Here is a 17,591-nt window from a genome sequence, read left to right on the forward strand (position 1 = left end):
CCATAAAATACACAGAAGAAAACTTAAGCAAAACACTCCATGATGTAAAACTCAGAAACATATTTGAGGACTAGTCTCCAGATGTAAGGGGAACATAAGGTAAACAGCTGAGACTACATTAAACTGAAAAGCTTCTGTACAGTAAAAGAAACAGTAACCAAAATGAGGAAGCATCCCACTGAATAGGAGAAAATGCTTGCACACCTGATATTTGCACAGCTAATAAGGGAATGATATCAAAGATCTACAAAGAGCTTATACAACTCAACAAAAATGGCAAACAACCCAGTCAAAAAAATGGGTAGAAGAGCTAAAAAGACAATTTTCCAAAGAAGAAATGCAAATTGCCAACAGGTGTATAAAAAATGTTCAACATCATTTATTATCAAGTATCCTTAAGACACTAAACTTATTATCAAGGATCCTCAAAACACTAAAAATGGTTCTACCATATGATCCAGAAACTCCACTCCTAGTTACCTACCAAAGAACACAAAACACTAATTGAAATGGAAAACTGCACCCCTGTGTTTATTGCAGCATTTTTTACAATGGCTAAGATATGGAAACAACCCAAATGCACCCAAACAGAAGAACGGATCAAAAAGTAAACACAATGGAATACTACTCAGCAATCAAAAAAGATAAATTCATGCCATCTTCAGCAACATGGCTGGACCTGGAAGGGATTGTGTTAAGTGAAATAAGTCAGAAGGAAAAAGATAAATGTTGCATGGTTTAATTTATATGTGGCATATAAAGAAACTAAACAAAAGGTAAAAAAAAAATAAGGACTAAATTTGCAAGCTGGCCATAGATCACATAGAGTCACATAGCAAGAGAGTGAGAGTGAGAGGGATCAAAACAGGGGAGGGAACAGTACTAAGGAATTATGGTGATGGATCACGGGTGCTAAGGTGGACTACTCCTGAGGGGAGAAATCAAATACTCTACAAAAATGAACAATGACTTAAGAAAATAAATTTAATACTATTAGTGAAACCATTCAATATTTTGCTGTGAATGACATGAGTTTATCATTTTTGATTGCTGAGTAATATTCCATTGCGTATATATACCATATCTTCTTGATCCAGTCATCTATTTGGGGGCATTTGGGTTGTTTTCAGGTTTTACTTATTATAAATAGTGCTGCAATAAACATAGGGGCACAGGGAGGAATACAGGGGAACCAAAGAAGACATTAGGGTAAAAAAATAATAACAGTACAAAACACAACAAAACAAAAACTGACAATTATAAATCAGAGACATCCTGCAGGGGAGGAGGAGGGAGAGGGATGAGAGGGAAGGAGGGAGGAATACAGGGACTGTGGTGATGGTGCACTGGTGCCTTGGTGAAGGAAATTCTATGGGGACTACACCTGATGGGGGGAAGCAAATATTGTTTAAAAATGAACAATGATGTAAAAAATAAATAAATAATTAAAAAAGAAAATAAATAAGCACTAGAATTGGAAAATATTTATTAAAACTATGTTAGCAGATGACATGATTTGTAAATGGAAAAGCCTAAACAAGCAAAATTCTTTTTCTCTAACAACAACCTTCACTTGATACAGTCTAGACAAAAGGACTCAAAAAGATGATGGCTTATAAAATTTACACACACAAAACTAATGATGTTTATATATCAAAGAATATCCAGTTAGCAGACATAATGGTAAGGAATATCCACTTGCAAATACACTATATGGGAAGATTAAACATTGGGAAGTAAACTTAACAAGAACTGTACAAAAATAAATACAACTTTGAAACACTGAGACACACCCAAGTAGACTAAAACAAATGGGAAAGACATTCCCTTTTCTTAGTAAGGTAAGACAATATCATAAAAATGTCCTTTCTTCCTAAACTGATTTGTAAATATAGCATCATCGCAATAAAAATTTCAATGAAATCTTTTAACGAGTTAGTAAGTAGAAACTAAAGATTATGCGTGAAGAGAAATATGTCAGAACTTCCAATTAAAACCACTAGAAAAGAAAAACTATGGAAGGACTAGCTCCTATTAATAGAATAAAATAAAATAAAATATATAACTGTCTCAATAGATGTAGAAAAGGGATTTGACAATATTTATATTAAAAACTCTTAGGAAACTAAGAGAACTTCCTTAATTGGATATAAATTATCTTCCAAACAACCCTATAGTGTACCTGAAAATTACTGTGAAATATTGAATAATTTCCCACTGAGTTCAGGAAAAGACAAGGAGTTTTCATTTCAACCATTTCTGTTCAATATTGTAATGAAGGTGAACTTAGAAAAGAATTTTAAAAATCGTATTAGTTTGCTAAAGGTAGTCATAATAAAACATTACAAACTGGAAGACCTATACAACAGAAATTTTTTTTAAAATCACAGTTCTGGAAACTAAAGCTAAGCTCCAGGTGTGACAGTTTGGTTTCTCCTGAGGTCTTTCTCCTTGGCTTGCAGATGCTTGTTTTCCTATGTCCTCACATGGCCTTTTCTCTCTTTGCACACAACCTTAGTGCCTCTAATTTTAAAAGGACACCAGTCATATTACATTGAGGACTCGCTCATACGACTTCACTAAAGCCTAATTACTTCTTTAAATATCTTCTTTAAATATCTATATCCATCTACAGTAACATTCTGAGGTCTTCTGGGGATTTGGACTTCAACATAATGAACTTAGGATGGGGGAAGACAATTCAATCTATAACAGATTTGTTGGAAAGTTGTTAGATTTTTCATCAATTTTTTTTTCATAAAATTTTCATTGACTTAACCATTGGTTTACAATACTACGAAGTTTGGGGAGTACAGCTTCACATCTTGATATGTGTATATTTACCACACAACCCCACTACCACCATTCTAGTGCCATTCACCATCATCAAATTGACCCCGTATACCCATATCTCCTTAAATCTTCCCCTCTGGTAAACTCAATATATTTCTGAGAGTCATATTTGTTGTGTTTTTTTAGTTGATTTGCTTTACTTATTTATAATCCACATAACAGGGAAACCATCTGGTATTTGTCTTTCACTTTCTGACTTTCGTAGGTTAGCATAAGCATAATCACCTCAAGTTCCACGCATGCTGTCATGAGAGGCAATATTTCATCTTTTAAAATAGCTAAATAGTATCCTATTAAGTATATATCTGAAAACTTCTATCTAGTCATCTGTGGATGAACTTTTAGGTTGTTTTCATTACCTTGGCTATTATGACTATTATTGCAAGAAACACAGAAATGCATATTTCTTTTCAAATTAGTGTTTTCATATTCTTTGGACAAATACCTAGCAGTGTATCTGCTACTTTTAGTTTTTTAAGGTATCTCCATACCATTTTCCATAGAGGCATCACTAATTTACATTTCTAACAATGCCCAAGAATTCCTTTTCTCCACAACTTTGCCAAACTTGATGTTTCTGGTCTTTTTGATATAGGCCACTCTCACAGGTACCAGGTGGTATCACTGTGGTTTTGATTTGTATTTCATGAATAATAAGTGATGTTGAGCATTTTTTTTTATGTATCTGTTGACCATCTGTATGTCTTTTTTTGAGAGGCATCACTTTTTTTATAGTATCTCTGTAAGAATGCTATGTTTAATCCCTTTTTTTGCTTGAATTTGTTGGATTTTTCTCCTTAATTAAGAGAATGTTGTCTCTCTATTGATGAGGGAGGAAGGTCTCAGGGTTATTTTCTAATCTTTACTTCTCAAAGGCTCTCTCCATAAAATATGAAACATTTTATTATAGAATGCTTCCCAAGTATTGACACAAAACTTTTAAAAGATCAGTCAAAATTTGGGCTGAAAAATTTATAAAACTTTATAATAGTAAAATAGTCTATAATAGTAAAATAGAGTTAGAAAAAAAAATATGGGAATGTCATTCCAGGAACATGAAACTACATCTTAGTTTTAAACCCAAGAGCCTAAATCTCTAGTAAAATGCTCTAGGTTAGAATTTTATTTTTCTTCAGCATTTCAGTCCTTCCATTCCTGTGCACTTATATCATATGGTTCATAAAACATATCCTTGATTAATGACTGATTGTATGTATTGTGAGGAACCCAGTTATTTCTAGAATATACCCAATATTATTTGCCATAAAATGTCAGCACTATGAAAATTACCTGAAATATGGGGGGATCCTATACTCCCCAAAACAAACAACAATATACCAACATTAACTCAATAAAAAGAGAATGTCAGCAGTATTCCAAAAGCAGTTTAAAATATTTTCTTCCAAATATGACATATTTATAGCATGACTTTCTATGACAATTCACTTTTCTATAATAATTTTACTGGCTATAAAAGTATTTGACTTCTGAAAAAATTTATTTTGGTATAGCAAAAATTTTTCAGAGCAAAATGATCATATTATTTTAAATCATAATAATCAATATGGAATGTTTTATAAGGCAAAAATACTACTTTTTTTTTTACTGGAATAAATGAAATACAACAATCCAAAAGTTTTAGGAACCAAAATATTGACCAGTGCTAAAATGACATATTCATACCTGTCAACCAAAGAGAAATGTTATTCCCTAGATCTTCTTTAAATTCATCATTAAAGAGATTACTGGATTCTGGAAATGCTTCCTGAAACGTTGCATAGATAGCTTGTGCCAAACAATCAGGATACACCTACCAAAATAAGCCATTTAAAAAATATAATATTTTATATACTGTCTCAGCTACCAAAGAATTAAGTTTGTGAAACATCCCTTTTTCTTATAGCTTGCTTTTAGCTATTTATTACCTCTTTGTGTTTCTAACTGAGGAACATGAACAAAGCAGAGTTGGAAATAGTCAGTCAACCTGGCTATTTGTTAGCAATTTGTGAAAAAATTTTAAGTTGGATAAAAGATGAAGTCAAGATAATGTTTGATATTATACACTTATTTCATTTAACTTTTCTGTCATCCTCTATTAGAATGTGAAATCTACAGTTAATTACAATAAAAAGTATACATAGGTATTAACTGAAATAAATTGGCAGACAACATTATGTAAGTTTAAGGTGTTACTTGTTGACTTAATACACTTATATATTGGAACAAAATTATCACCATAGTGTTAGCTAACACCTTTGTTGTTACATAATTATATATTTGTGGTGAGAATAAAAAGCTTATTTCTAAATAATTTAAGCCTGTTTAGGTGAGTTAATATATTTAAGAACTATTGTATTGTTTGTATAATAAAACAATGATCAGGTATCAAGAAGTATTCTATACTACCAGTATTCTATGAGTTAAAATGCCTAGGTCCCTAAATTCATCTCAGGGAATGAGTAAACATAGAAAGATATATTTTTATATTAAGTATTTTAAAAATCTATTTTGGTGCTCTGCATTCACATATGTATGAATCAAACATTTAGCCATTAATAATGTAAAAGTTTAGAATTGGAAAGGCTTTAGAGGTCAATGTCCAAGTCCCTGGAACCTGTAAATGTTAATTTATACAGCAAAATGGCTTTGCAGATGTCATTACTTAAAGATATTGAGACAGGAAGATTATCTTGGATTCTCTAGTGGATCTAAATGTAATCACATGTGTCCTTAGAAGAAAGAGGCTGAGTAAAATTTTACTATGAAATAGGAAAAGGTAACATGATGGCAGAAGCAGAGACTGGAATGATAGGACCAGAAGCCAAGGACTGCTGGCAGACACCAGAAGATAGAAGAGCTAAGAAGAAGATTCTCACCTGGTATGTCCTAAACAAACTAGCCTTGTTGACACTTGATTTTTGCCCCATAAAACTCATTTTAGACACTGAGTTTCTATATTTTTAAGATATTGAATTTCTGTTATTTTAAGTCACAAAGTTTATGATACTTTGTTACAGCAACAATAGCCAGCCTGTGACTGGGTTCCATTCATAAGCTCTAGCCACACTATCCTTTACTTTCTGCCTTTATCCCCACCGTTTAAGCCAAAAACATCTTTCTACTTCACAGAACTTGTGCTGGTGCTGACCAGCCCGCAAGCATGGCCCCAGCATTAAAAACTGAGAAAGAGGGGAGGTCTCTGGGTAGAATAACATAGAAAAAGGAATCGATTTTTAGTTAATCCAGTTGTACTTAATTTTGCTGGTAAGTAATGGTATTCTTTGAACAACTCCATTATTTTTTGGGCACGGTGCGTGAGACTGTCTTAAAACATTATATGTTTAATTTTATTGAATAAACATTTTTTACTAACATTTTACTAACAGAAACAACCACATACTATATTTGTGGTATGTAAAATCACGCATATGATGATACTGATGATTAAAATCAAAGTGCTGAACAAGGTAAGGGAAACTTCTAAAAATTTCTGTGAATATTTCATCTTTAGGAGATATAAGAAAAAAGATTTTCCTAAATTTCAAGGAAATTTTCTTAAGCAATATATTATATGATATTGGAAGAAAGAAGTAAAATCTACACCAAATTTGCATGGATTAATTTAATTTTGTGCTTAATAGTGGGGCCTGAAGATAATTTCTTGATTCTTAATATTAATACATTTCTTTTCTTAACTAATAAACCAGTAGTAATAACCCCCCCACTTATCTGAATGAATTAAAAACAATGAAACTTGGCCAACGAGAGATGAGGCTCCACTTCCACTAAAAAACTCTGGAGGGACAGATCTATAGGAGGCCTAGTTCTCAAGCATAGAACAAGGGAAAGAAATATAAGATCAAACACAGCTTGAGGGATTGAATCACTAAGATGCACATCTAGTTTGTTCTCAAATGAGGTTCTAACCTTGTTTAAACAACTTCTAATATTTCTTTGGAAAAAGCTCAAAATAGGGACTCAGAAAAAAAGTCAAGTCATGATTTGAGAAAGGTTATAAATAATCTATCGAAAGGTACATCTATTCCAGAGAAGAACATCAGACTACATGTATGATGAGAAGCTGGCGAATGGAGACTATGTAGTGGTGTCACTACTTTCTTTTTTGCCCATATTAATAGGCCTCTCACTACTTTCCTTTTTGTCCATCTGAAATAGGCCTCTCAGTCTTTTCTTCAGCACCCTATGTCAAAAGGATGCTTGCTTTTATTAAGCCATGCAAAGAGGCTAGGCACACTCACCACAAAAGTATAGACTAGGTAAAAGATTATGGTTAGGAAAAACATTTTTTGTTATTTCTAGACAATACAATTTCCCAAAATCCTAACCACTAGGTTTTTCCTGCAAATATGAAAAAAAAAAGTTCAATGTTAGAGAAAATCCGGGTCTATTCTTTTAGAACACCATCCTACAAAACAATTTATGAATCATGGGAAAAAATCAACCTCTCCATCTGCTAGATAACCCAGCTATAAACTTGAGAGATTAATGTCTTGCCAATATCACCAAAGGTAATTGATAGCATATTCTGGACATGAGGCCAAGTCTTCTTATTCCCAGGCCATTACTGGTTTCCTTCCATGACAATGAATGTATATATTTCTAAGTAAGACCTATCAAGACTAACCATGAATATTTGACAATTAAGGTTTGTTTATATTTTTATTGTGAAAATGAAAATTAACTTTTTGTTTTAGGTTTAACTCATGAAAACATTTCCTAACTCCAACATATTTGTATTCTGATTTATAGATGTCAGCACAAAAAAGTAGCTTGAATGTGTTTTTTGCTTTGAGCTGCTAGATATTTAACTTATAAAATTCCTACATATCTTCATTTCACATTATTGAAGGAAATAATTTAACTATATTCATTAGTTTTATTTTTGTTGTTGTTATACTGACAGTTGATTAAAAATTTTGTACATTTTTCTTTACTGTAAAGGTGCTTAGTCCTTAGGCATAATATAAACTTGTTAAGTCCTCTTAAACAGATCAAAAGATATATGATACAATAAAAGAAAATAATAAATATGTCTATAAGTAGAAAAAGCTATCTTATATAAAAATATAAGATAGTTAATAGTCTTCAAATTATTAATTTGTAAACAAAATACCTATACCACAAAGAGACTATAAGACTCCTATGTAAGGGATTAATGTATTCTGAGGGGGAGCATAACTTTTTAAAATTCATATCACTATATTCAGGAAATTTTGCTTTCAAAGTAACAAAATATGTTATCAGATATGTAAATAACTATTTTCTGTTTCAGTAGCTTTAAAATTAATTAGTATAACCAGTTAATTTCTATGCTTACTTGAAAGAATGCATCCTTTCGACTTACTGGTATGCTCATGAAGAGAATCACATAACTTTCTGAAATTCTATCAAACAAGAAATCTTGATTTTGTCTGTCAGGCTTAAAAAAAAATAAAAATAAAACATGTATGTAATTAAAATTATTACTGTTACAATTTAAAAAATTGGAATTTACTTGCTTATATCAGCAATTTTATCTATTCTTAAAGATTGTATCGATTGCTATAGTGGAATGAACATGGGTTTCAGAATTGTGTAGACCCAAATTTTAATGATGTTTCTCTTATTCATTATCTGCATTACCCTGGGCAAGTTAATTAAGTTCTTGTTTCCTTATTTGCCAAACATAGGTAATATATACATAATTGAAAGTGGTATAATAAAATTAAATAAGGACAAGTATCTTGTTATATTTGTCAATATTTCAAGCTGTCAGCACAGTGCATGGCACACAGGAAGCATACACATGTTTGATAAATTCATATATGTTCTTGTATCATAGGACATGCAAAGGGCAACTGATGATCTGGTTACCCTCAATTGTTCTCAAACCGTTCTAACTCTTTTATTATCAGTATATGGATATAAAATTCAAGCATTAACTAAATAAGATAGCCATAGGCAAAACTAGTAAAATGATACTGAAAACAAAGCACCTATGTTGTAAGAAAGAAACCTATAGAAAATAATGTCAATATTATAACATAGTCCTAATATAGTAATCTAAACTTTTGCTCCATTAAGCAAACAGATTGTTTTAGGTTGATTTTAATTTAAAAAATTAATTTTAACATCCTTGTTTATTTTTTCAAATTACAGGATTTCTCCTCTCAGCTCACCATAATTTTCCTACCAGCAAAGCACCCAAAGTCCTCCACCATAGTTCATTTTGCTTCCCCCATCCCTGCCCCATCACCTGTCCCATTTTCTACTCTTCTTCTTCCCTCCCTTAATGTCTCAGATCTATGGTCTGCTCTCCAGGGTCAGTCTTACTATTTGTCATTGTCTGATCCTATGCTTGTTTTTTTATATTCCACATATAAATGAAACCATTCAGTTTTTATCTTTCTCCTTTTGGCTCATTTCACTTAGAATAATGCCTTGCAGTCCCATCCATGTTGCCACAAATGGCATGAGTTTATCTTTTTTGATTGCCAAGTAGTATTCCATTGTGCATGTATACCACATCTTCTTGATCCATTCATCTATCCTGGGATATCTAGGTTATTTCCATATCTTTTTAATTGTAAAAAGGCTATTATAAACAGTGCTGAAAAAAACATAGGCGTGCATGTTTCCTTTTGAATTAGTGTTTTTGTGTCCTTTGGGTAGATAGCTACGAGCAGAATTGCTGGGTCATATGATAAATCCATTTTTAGTGGTTTGAGGAATCTCTACACTTGCTTCCATAGGGGCTGGACCAGTCTACATCCCCACGAACAGTATAATAGGTTTCCTTTTTTATTCCACACCCTTATCAGCACTTACTGCTTCCGGTTTTTTGATATGGGCTATTCTCACAGGTGTGAGGTGATATCTTATTGTGGTTTTGATTTTCATTTCCATGATAAGTGGTGAGCATTTTTCATCTGTCTGCAGCCATTCGCATGTGTCTTTGGAGAAGTGCCTATCTAGCAATTCTGCCCATTTTGTGATTGGGTTGCTTGTTTTCTTTTGTAGAGTTGCATAAACTTTTTGCAGGCCTTCAATAACAATCCTTTATCAGATATAATTTCTCCTCACTGTCTCTCTCACTGTACAGAGCTACTTGATCTGATACGCTCCAGGTTGTTTATCTTCTCCTTTGTTCCCTTGCTGCTGGAGATGTGTCTGCAGAGATGCTTCTGAAGTTTATGTCATGGAGTGTTTTGCCTCTGTTTTCTTCTATGCATCCTTTGTACACTTACAATATAGGCCTACTTCCATGTAAACAAACGATTTTATGCATTTTTTTCACTTAACTCCCCAACAACCAAATAAGCTAGGTAATTATGACTTAAAGAAAAAATAACTATTCAAGGTTATACCATTTACTAAGTGGATAAACTTGTTTTTGAAAGCTACATCTTTTAAATTTATTTTTATAGGCTCCAACATTGTATTTATATAGTATTTCACAGTTGAGTTTTTTTCTTATTCATGCCACCTTTAGTATACACTACAGCCTAGGGGAAAGGCAGAATGTATTATTTTTCTGTTTATTATTTACTTTGTTTTTATATAAACAAAAATAAATAACTGGGTTAATCTCAGATTTCTTAAGTATCCCAGTCTCACACTAACTACACCAGTAAAACTAGATTTAAAATTTCAGTTTTATGGGTTCAAGTTCAATGTTTTTTTCTACTAGCTGTGGAATTATACGAAATAAATAGAAGAAATCCACTTTTATATTAATAATATAGCAAATAATATAGCAATTCTAGAACATGTTAAATTCTAGAATATGATTATACATTTTGTACATTATACTACTGGCAATTAAATTGTACAAGTAGCTTGGGGTTTTATTATATTCCAGTTATAAAATCAGTACTATTTATTCTTTATAAAACAGACCCCAAAATAAATTTATTTGTTTTATATTCATTTAAAAATGCATCACAGCTGAAATATTCAAGGAATGGATCTAGTCGCACATGACACTAATACAAATGGGCCTCCTACCACATTTATTTAGTATATTTAGGGACCTAAGAGTTCATATTATTTATCTATGATATTATTTATCTAGTTCAATTGCTTCAATGTATTTTTTTTCAACAAGGAATCCTCTTAGGAAGAAATTGTTAAGTTAAATACAATAAATGAAACAGATGAAAGAGAAAATGTACTGGTTAAAACGTGGAAAGTTTGCTTCAATTTAATCTGGATCACCAATTTACTCCCATCCCCCTTAGTTCTCTAAACACTAGCAGAACACTAATTCAGCTACATCACATATTGCTTCTCAAAACATCAGAATCATAACTGATGTTGGAAATGTTATTAAATTATATTTTGAAGTTTTAATAAACTATTTCATTTTAAATTTAGAAAGCCATGGTTCCTAGAAAATAGTTTGCTTAAAGATTTAAAAATGAGGCCTCCCCTGTGGCGCAGTGGTTAAGAACTGGGTTGCGAAGCTGCCCGCAGCCTCTGCAGCACCGGTTCGATCCCTGGCCCCCGGCAAGGGTCCCACATGGCGCGCAGACCTCTCCTGCTGCCTGCTGCTCCCCTCAGCAGTGTACTTCGTCAGTCTGCCTGTTCTGCTCTCTGCTCTGGCTCTGGTGAATTCTCTCACCCTCCCGCGCTTCTGACTGTACCCAGTGCTTGTATAAATAAATAATAAATAAATCTTTAAAAAAAAAGATTTAAAAATGTTTAACTCTTTCTTATTCCAAGTATAATTCTGAAAATGGATTGGGTCATTAACATTTTTGTTTAAATTTTTTTTTCCTGTTTGTTCAAAATAATAAAATACTAATGCATTTTGTACATTATGGCCTGACAAAACCCTTAATAGGAACATTACTATATTATGTTTCTTTCAAAAAATTATTATATATAATCCTAAAAGATTTAAGTGGGAAAATTGTGTTTCTGTTATTATTAAGGAAAATCATAAATTTGGGATCCTGGTCTAGAGATTTTAACGTAATGAAGCTCTCCTTATTTCACAACTTTCTCTAGATAATTACCTTTGTAGAAGTGGTAAGCTACTTCCTAACAATATTTAGTTCTTAACAATATTGTAAATACAGGGCAGGCATTCTTATCTATAATATTAACTATTCTAATATAAATCACTAATCAGATGGTTTGTATATAACATTGGTAATTTCATGCTATAAAATTTCTGTGAGAATCCACAACATTTTTGGTGACTTGAGTTATATAAAGGGGGAGAGTCAAGTTCATTTCAGGTTTTCTGGAGGGGATAGCTTCCTTGATGTTCAGACTGTGATCTCCTGGGCTGCTACATTTTCCATTCTTCCAGATTCAGAGTCTATGTTGGTATTAAACACTTCTTCCAGGCTTACATATTCTCTAACATAAGAGTCATGTGCTGCTTATTTCTATTCTCTTAATGTTTCCCAGAAACCCATCATTTCTCCTTTTAATCCTAGTGAAAAGTTCTTATTTTTTTGAATCAAGTGAAGACTCTCTTTCCATCTGATCTTCAGACTGTTTCCCAAATGGAACTTCTTTTACTGTCACTGCTTTGCAGTGGGTTTTGTGTTTAATATTTATCAGTAAATTTTAGTGTTGAATAATGCTACTAATTTATTAATTATTATAATGTTTGCTGTCATTAATATTTTTCTGATCTGAACACCCAGAATCTTTGAAATCCATATTAATGTTAACTCTTCTGAAAGAAGTTTAAATTTCAAACAGGGTTTCTAACTTGTGTGAAATACTAAAAAAACAAACTCTGTGAAAGAATCCAGGAAAACATTTTTTGGTACCAGTATTACTGCTACTGAAAAATTAATTATGATGCAAACAACTTAAAAAAAGAGGTTAAGAATATCATCATACCTTAAATTTATGGAGAAACCACCACCAAAATGAATCATGCAAAAGAGCAATAGAGGCTGGTGAGAGAAAATGAGTCTTCCAAATTTTAAAAACTTTTTCCTGTAGGAAAAAAAGGCACAGAGAGCAAATTAAAATTCATTATAAAATATTAATGTAAATGTTTTTATAAAAAGTATGTACTCAATAGCAATAGATTGACACTGTTCCTTCTAATGGGTAACAGAGGACAAATTTAAGAGAAGAAATTACAGGGTTTTAGTGTTGAGAAATAACCATAGGAAGACTGGGGATAAGTCCATTTCAGAGAGCTATCCAAAAGAAATCTGCCAGAGGTGGGGGAGGGGCCTGGGGATGGTGGGTGGGTGGTGGGGAGTACAAGGAGCATTGTTTAAGCATTCAGGAAACAGAAACCTTGCTGGGTGACCATTTGACTCTAATGTGGATGAAAAATAAATGCCAATTACCACCTCATCCTACCCTGGCAATTGCTAGTCAATTATCTAGCTAACTTTTTTGCCTGCAGGTTTTTATTAGTTGGCAACCCTGTAGAGATACTGCCCCAAAATTCCCCAGATATTTAAAGCATCAAAAAGTGGGGTTGTAAGGAAGGGTTCTCATAAATTATTTTGGGATATGACCAGGTTAGATATCCTGAGATGAAAGAGCAAAAAAGAGGAAGGGGGAAAATACCTGTATCATAACATACGGGGCCAATACACATTAGTTATCTCAGACTCCTGAGTTAGTAACACAGAGTTAATACATTCTCTTCTGGTGGTCAGGGTATTAAACATCCCTGATCTTTCCTGCACATTCAATGCCCAAAGGATTAAATCTTACTCACATCATATTTGACACAGCTTCAAATAAGACTTTGATTCATTAAATCATATACTCAAATTTTACCTTACAATAAAAATAAAATAATGTTTACATACATCAAAGTTATGGGTTTTTAAAATAAAAAGATAAATTCGTTCAGCATCCAAATGTCTGGGTAGTCGAGTAAGCTCATTTGATTTGAATCCTGAGAAGCTGGAACCCTGCAAAGGGGGAAATATCACAGGACAGTCAGTCATTACATTTCTCTTTTAAATACAGTAGTCTCATATAACTGTAGATGACATTTAGCAATCATTCATTAATGCAATTATTTTATTCCTTTTTACTAAAACAAATGAAAAATATTTATCCTGAGGAAAATGTTCATATCTTTGTTTTTCTGAAACCAAGAACCCTGTCATATTTATACAATAAATCCAAAGGCAAAACAAAACCATATATCGGAAATAACTTCTTTTAAAAAATATTTGTTTATTCATGCATACAAGAACTGGGGTACAGGCTAGATCCGCGGGACGGTGAGAGGATTCACCAGAGACAGAGAGGGGAGCAGAACAGGCAGACTGACAAAATACACTGCTGAGGGGAGCAGCGGCACGACAGGAGAAGTCTGCCGCACCATGTGGGACCCTTGCCCGCCGGCTGGGATCAAACCAGCGCTGCAGAGGCTGCGGACAGCTTCACAGCGCAGTGCTCAAAAGCCTGCGCCACCAGGGGAGGCCCTTTCAGAAATAACTTTGACATAACTCAAATGATGATGAATTTAGCTAGATTACACATACAGAAATGGGCTAGGAAGAAAGAGAAAACTTCTATACCTTTTCTAACTTTCCTGGGGCCTCTATCTATATTTTTAGCTGTATGATTATTACTGTAAATATTCTATTATCTCACATAATACTTTTGATATATAATCTTGTAGAACAGAAAATTTAAATACCTCTATATTCTTCTTTGTCATCATTTCATCTGAAAGCTGGAAAACATTTAAAATAAAAATTTTTAAATTTCAAATTCATAATAATAGAAACATGAAAGCTAATAAAAACTTTAAAAATAACTTTACCACGAAAACATATGCAATTGTTAACATTTAAATCAATAAACTTTGCAAACATTAGCACAATTAAATGTCTACAAGGGAGTGGGTAAAGGATTCAACATCAAATTCAATATCAAATTTTGTTACAAATGTAAATTGGTGGCACCTTTCTAGAGAACAATTTATCAATATGTATCAAAACAGTAAGATTTTTTCACTTCTTTGGACATGTCCTTCCACTTCTGGAAATTTAGCTTAAGAAAATATTCATGGAGATGCACAATCTTTAGCTTCAAATATGTTCTTAGAATCGTAAACAATAGTGATAGCGAGAATGAACCCAATGTCCAATAAAAGGGTTATCACATTTTAGTTAATTTTTAAAATGATCTACAAAGAATATTTATAAAAATTCCATTAATTAATGAATTAGAAGAATATAACTTAATCAGAACTTTCTAATTTTTTTGAAAAATAAAAATTAAAATGACAAATAAGGAGGTAGATTTGACTGACCTGTAAATGGTAGAATTAGGATGCTTATTAAATTTTAAAAGATTTTTAATTGACAAAATAATTCTAAAGGTAATCAGAAAGAACTGTTAATTTTTTGAAAGAAAAAGGATTGATATGGCCATCTATACCAGTAAGTATAAGATGCTATAAATTATTAAATAACCAGAGAATGTACTATGTATATATTAAAACAAATCTTCAAATAACTTGTAACAATGTGAAAATCCCAACACTAATATTGACTGTAAAAAGAAAAATATGAGTCTCTCTCTTTATTTTTTTACTGATATATGTATTATTTTTTACATCATTGTTCCTGTCAGGTGTAATCACCATAGAATTTCTACCACTGAGTCACCCGTGAACCTTCACCATAGTCCCTTGTGCTCTTCTGTCCCCTGCTGAATGTCTCCATGTATCTTTTGCCCACTAGTTTTGTTTTTGTTTTGCTTTCTCCTGATGCCTAGTTCCCCTATATTTTTCTTATAAGTAAAACCATCTGATATTTTTCTTTTTCCATATTTTAAAAACACAGATATAGATAGATTATAACAAACGGGAAATTAAAAAAAAACATTTTCAGTGCTTATCTACAGAATTACAGTGATTGTATTTTCACAGAAGAAACAATGAAGGAAGATGAAAATGGATACTCTACCATTATTTTCTTCTTCTTATGATATTTTGCTAGACGTGCCCTGTATCTTTGCAATTTTTCATAAGAACCTTTAAAAAGTGAGAATTCACAGTATATAAATGTATATACACATTATTTAAAATAGAAAAAAAATGATTACCTTAAAGAAATTATATATGAAACTATTCAATGAAATTAATATTTTCATAAACCCAGCACTAGATACAAACCCTCTTAATTGAATGAATAATTATAACTACTACATTTTGTTTCTCTTTTGTTTTCAGTAACGTCAGGTTCCAAGTAATACATCTTTAGTACCTACTCCTATATGTAAAGTTTTATGTCAATTCCTTTCCTCCTGAACAAGTTCATGTTTTTCAAATTGTTCAGCCACTTACATTTGGTTGTATCAGGGTCGCCTTAAATTCAATCAAGTACAGTAATTTGGAGTATGGCCCTGTATAAGACTTGAACTCCAGATGGCCTAGGCTGGAGTCCAAGTTCTGATATTTAGATAGGGAGGAAAATGTGTGTATATAAAATTATTTTTCTTAATAGGAAGAAGGTATAGAAAGTTATAGAAAGAAACAAAATAATAAATAAATATTAATAATAAAATAAATAATAAAACAAAATAATAAATAATAAATAAAATAAATTCTTTTTAATATGTTAGATATCCTTACAATTTCATTCTTTTTGAGAATATGCACATGGAGACAGACACACTGTGACATTTTACTTATAAAAAATAAGGTTTTACTTGTCCTGTACATGATGTTGCTCCACTCCAATATTTTAGAGGCATGTTTTTTCAAGTGAAATGAACATTCATCTAATCTTGTCTCCATTATTGTGAATGCTTCATATTTTCGAGGGACATTTCCCCATAAATGTGTATAAATCGAAGCAAATGAACTATCTTCTTTTATTTTCTTCATAGTGTGTGAACATTCATCAATATCTCTAAGAGTAATTTTCCTTGGCCAATAATCCTGCAAAAAATGTGACATATTACAACTTAAATCATTTTTAATAAACAAAGAGTTCAAAATCAATAAGCTAACTTGAGATTTTATTCCATTGTATTCTTTTTAATAAAACGTATTTTTAAAAAATGTGAAACAATCATAAGCTTTAGAAGTTTCTAGTAATTTACAAAAAGATCACAGAATAAGTTACATCACAGGATACAATTCCCAAAGACCAATAGCTTCTGATGTCTGGGAAACCTTTATTTCACCTTCACATTTGAATGATGATTTTGCAAGATAGAGTAGTCTTAGTTACCAGGTTTTATCATTTTGGATTATGAACATTTCATTCCACCCTTCTTGCCTGAGGGTGACTGAAGCAAAATTTGATGAAAACCTTATTTGGTTTCCTTTGTAAATTACTTTTTTTACTTTTGGCTGACTGTAACAGTTGTCTTTGATTTTTGATAATTTAAATATGATGTGCCTTGATATAGGACATTTTGCATTTAAAAATTTGAGTGTTCTTTCTGCTTCCTGGACAGCCATGTTCACTTCAGGAAATTCTGGAATGTCTGCTATCCTCATGCTTCTTCTTCTAATTGAATTTTATATTTCTCACAGAGCCTTTTCAATTTTCCTAAATCTTGTTTTCTCTTTCTCCAGTTAATTGTACATTTTAGTCTTCTATTTCTGCAATTCTGTCTTCTACCAGTTTATATTTAAGATTCTTTTTTAATGTTTGTTCTCATTTCAGTTAGAGTCTCTCTTCATGTTCTTTTAATATTTTCAGTCTTTTTGGTGAAGAACTCTTTTTGTTCCTGGTTCCTCTTTCCAGGAACTTAAATCTGCCTATCTG

General features: G+C 32.1%; 1 protein-coding gene across 1 annotated transcript in view; it reads right to left on the bottom strand.

The window, feature by feature from the left end:
* FAM227B (family with sequence similarity 227 member B) overlaps window positions 1-17,591 on the bottom strand; it is a gene marked incomplete at both ends in the record, with an annotated part of 148,384 nt that overhangs the window by 127,314 nt on the left and 3,479 nt on the right. The window contains 7 exons of the mRNA XM_084240152.1: window positions 4,537-4,663; window positions 8,192-8,293; window positions 12,718-12,816; window positions 13,656-13,760; window positions 14,501-14,536; window positions 15,777-15,844; window positions 16,522-16,753. Coding sequence (XP_084096278.1) covers window positions 4,537-4,663; window positions 8,192-8,293; window positions 12,718-12,816; window positions 13,656-13,760; window positions 14,501-14,536; window positions 15,777-15,844; window positions 16,522-16,753 — 769 coding nt within the window. The remainder of the gene's footprint in view (window positions 1-4,536; window positions 4,664-8,191; window positions 8,294-12,717; window positions 12,817-13,655; window positions 13,761-14,500; window positions 14,537-15,776; window positions 15,845-16,521; window positions 16,754-17,591) is intronic.

The sequence above is a fragment of the Talpa europaea genome, assembly GCF_964194135.1.
Source record: "Talpa europaea genome assembly, chromosome: 8".
Taxonomy (NCBI): domain Eukaryota; kingdom Metazoa; phylum Chordata; class Mammalia; order Eulipotyphla; family Talpidae; genus Talpa; species Talpa europaea.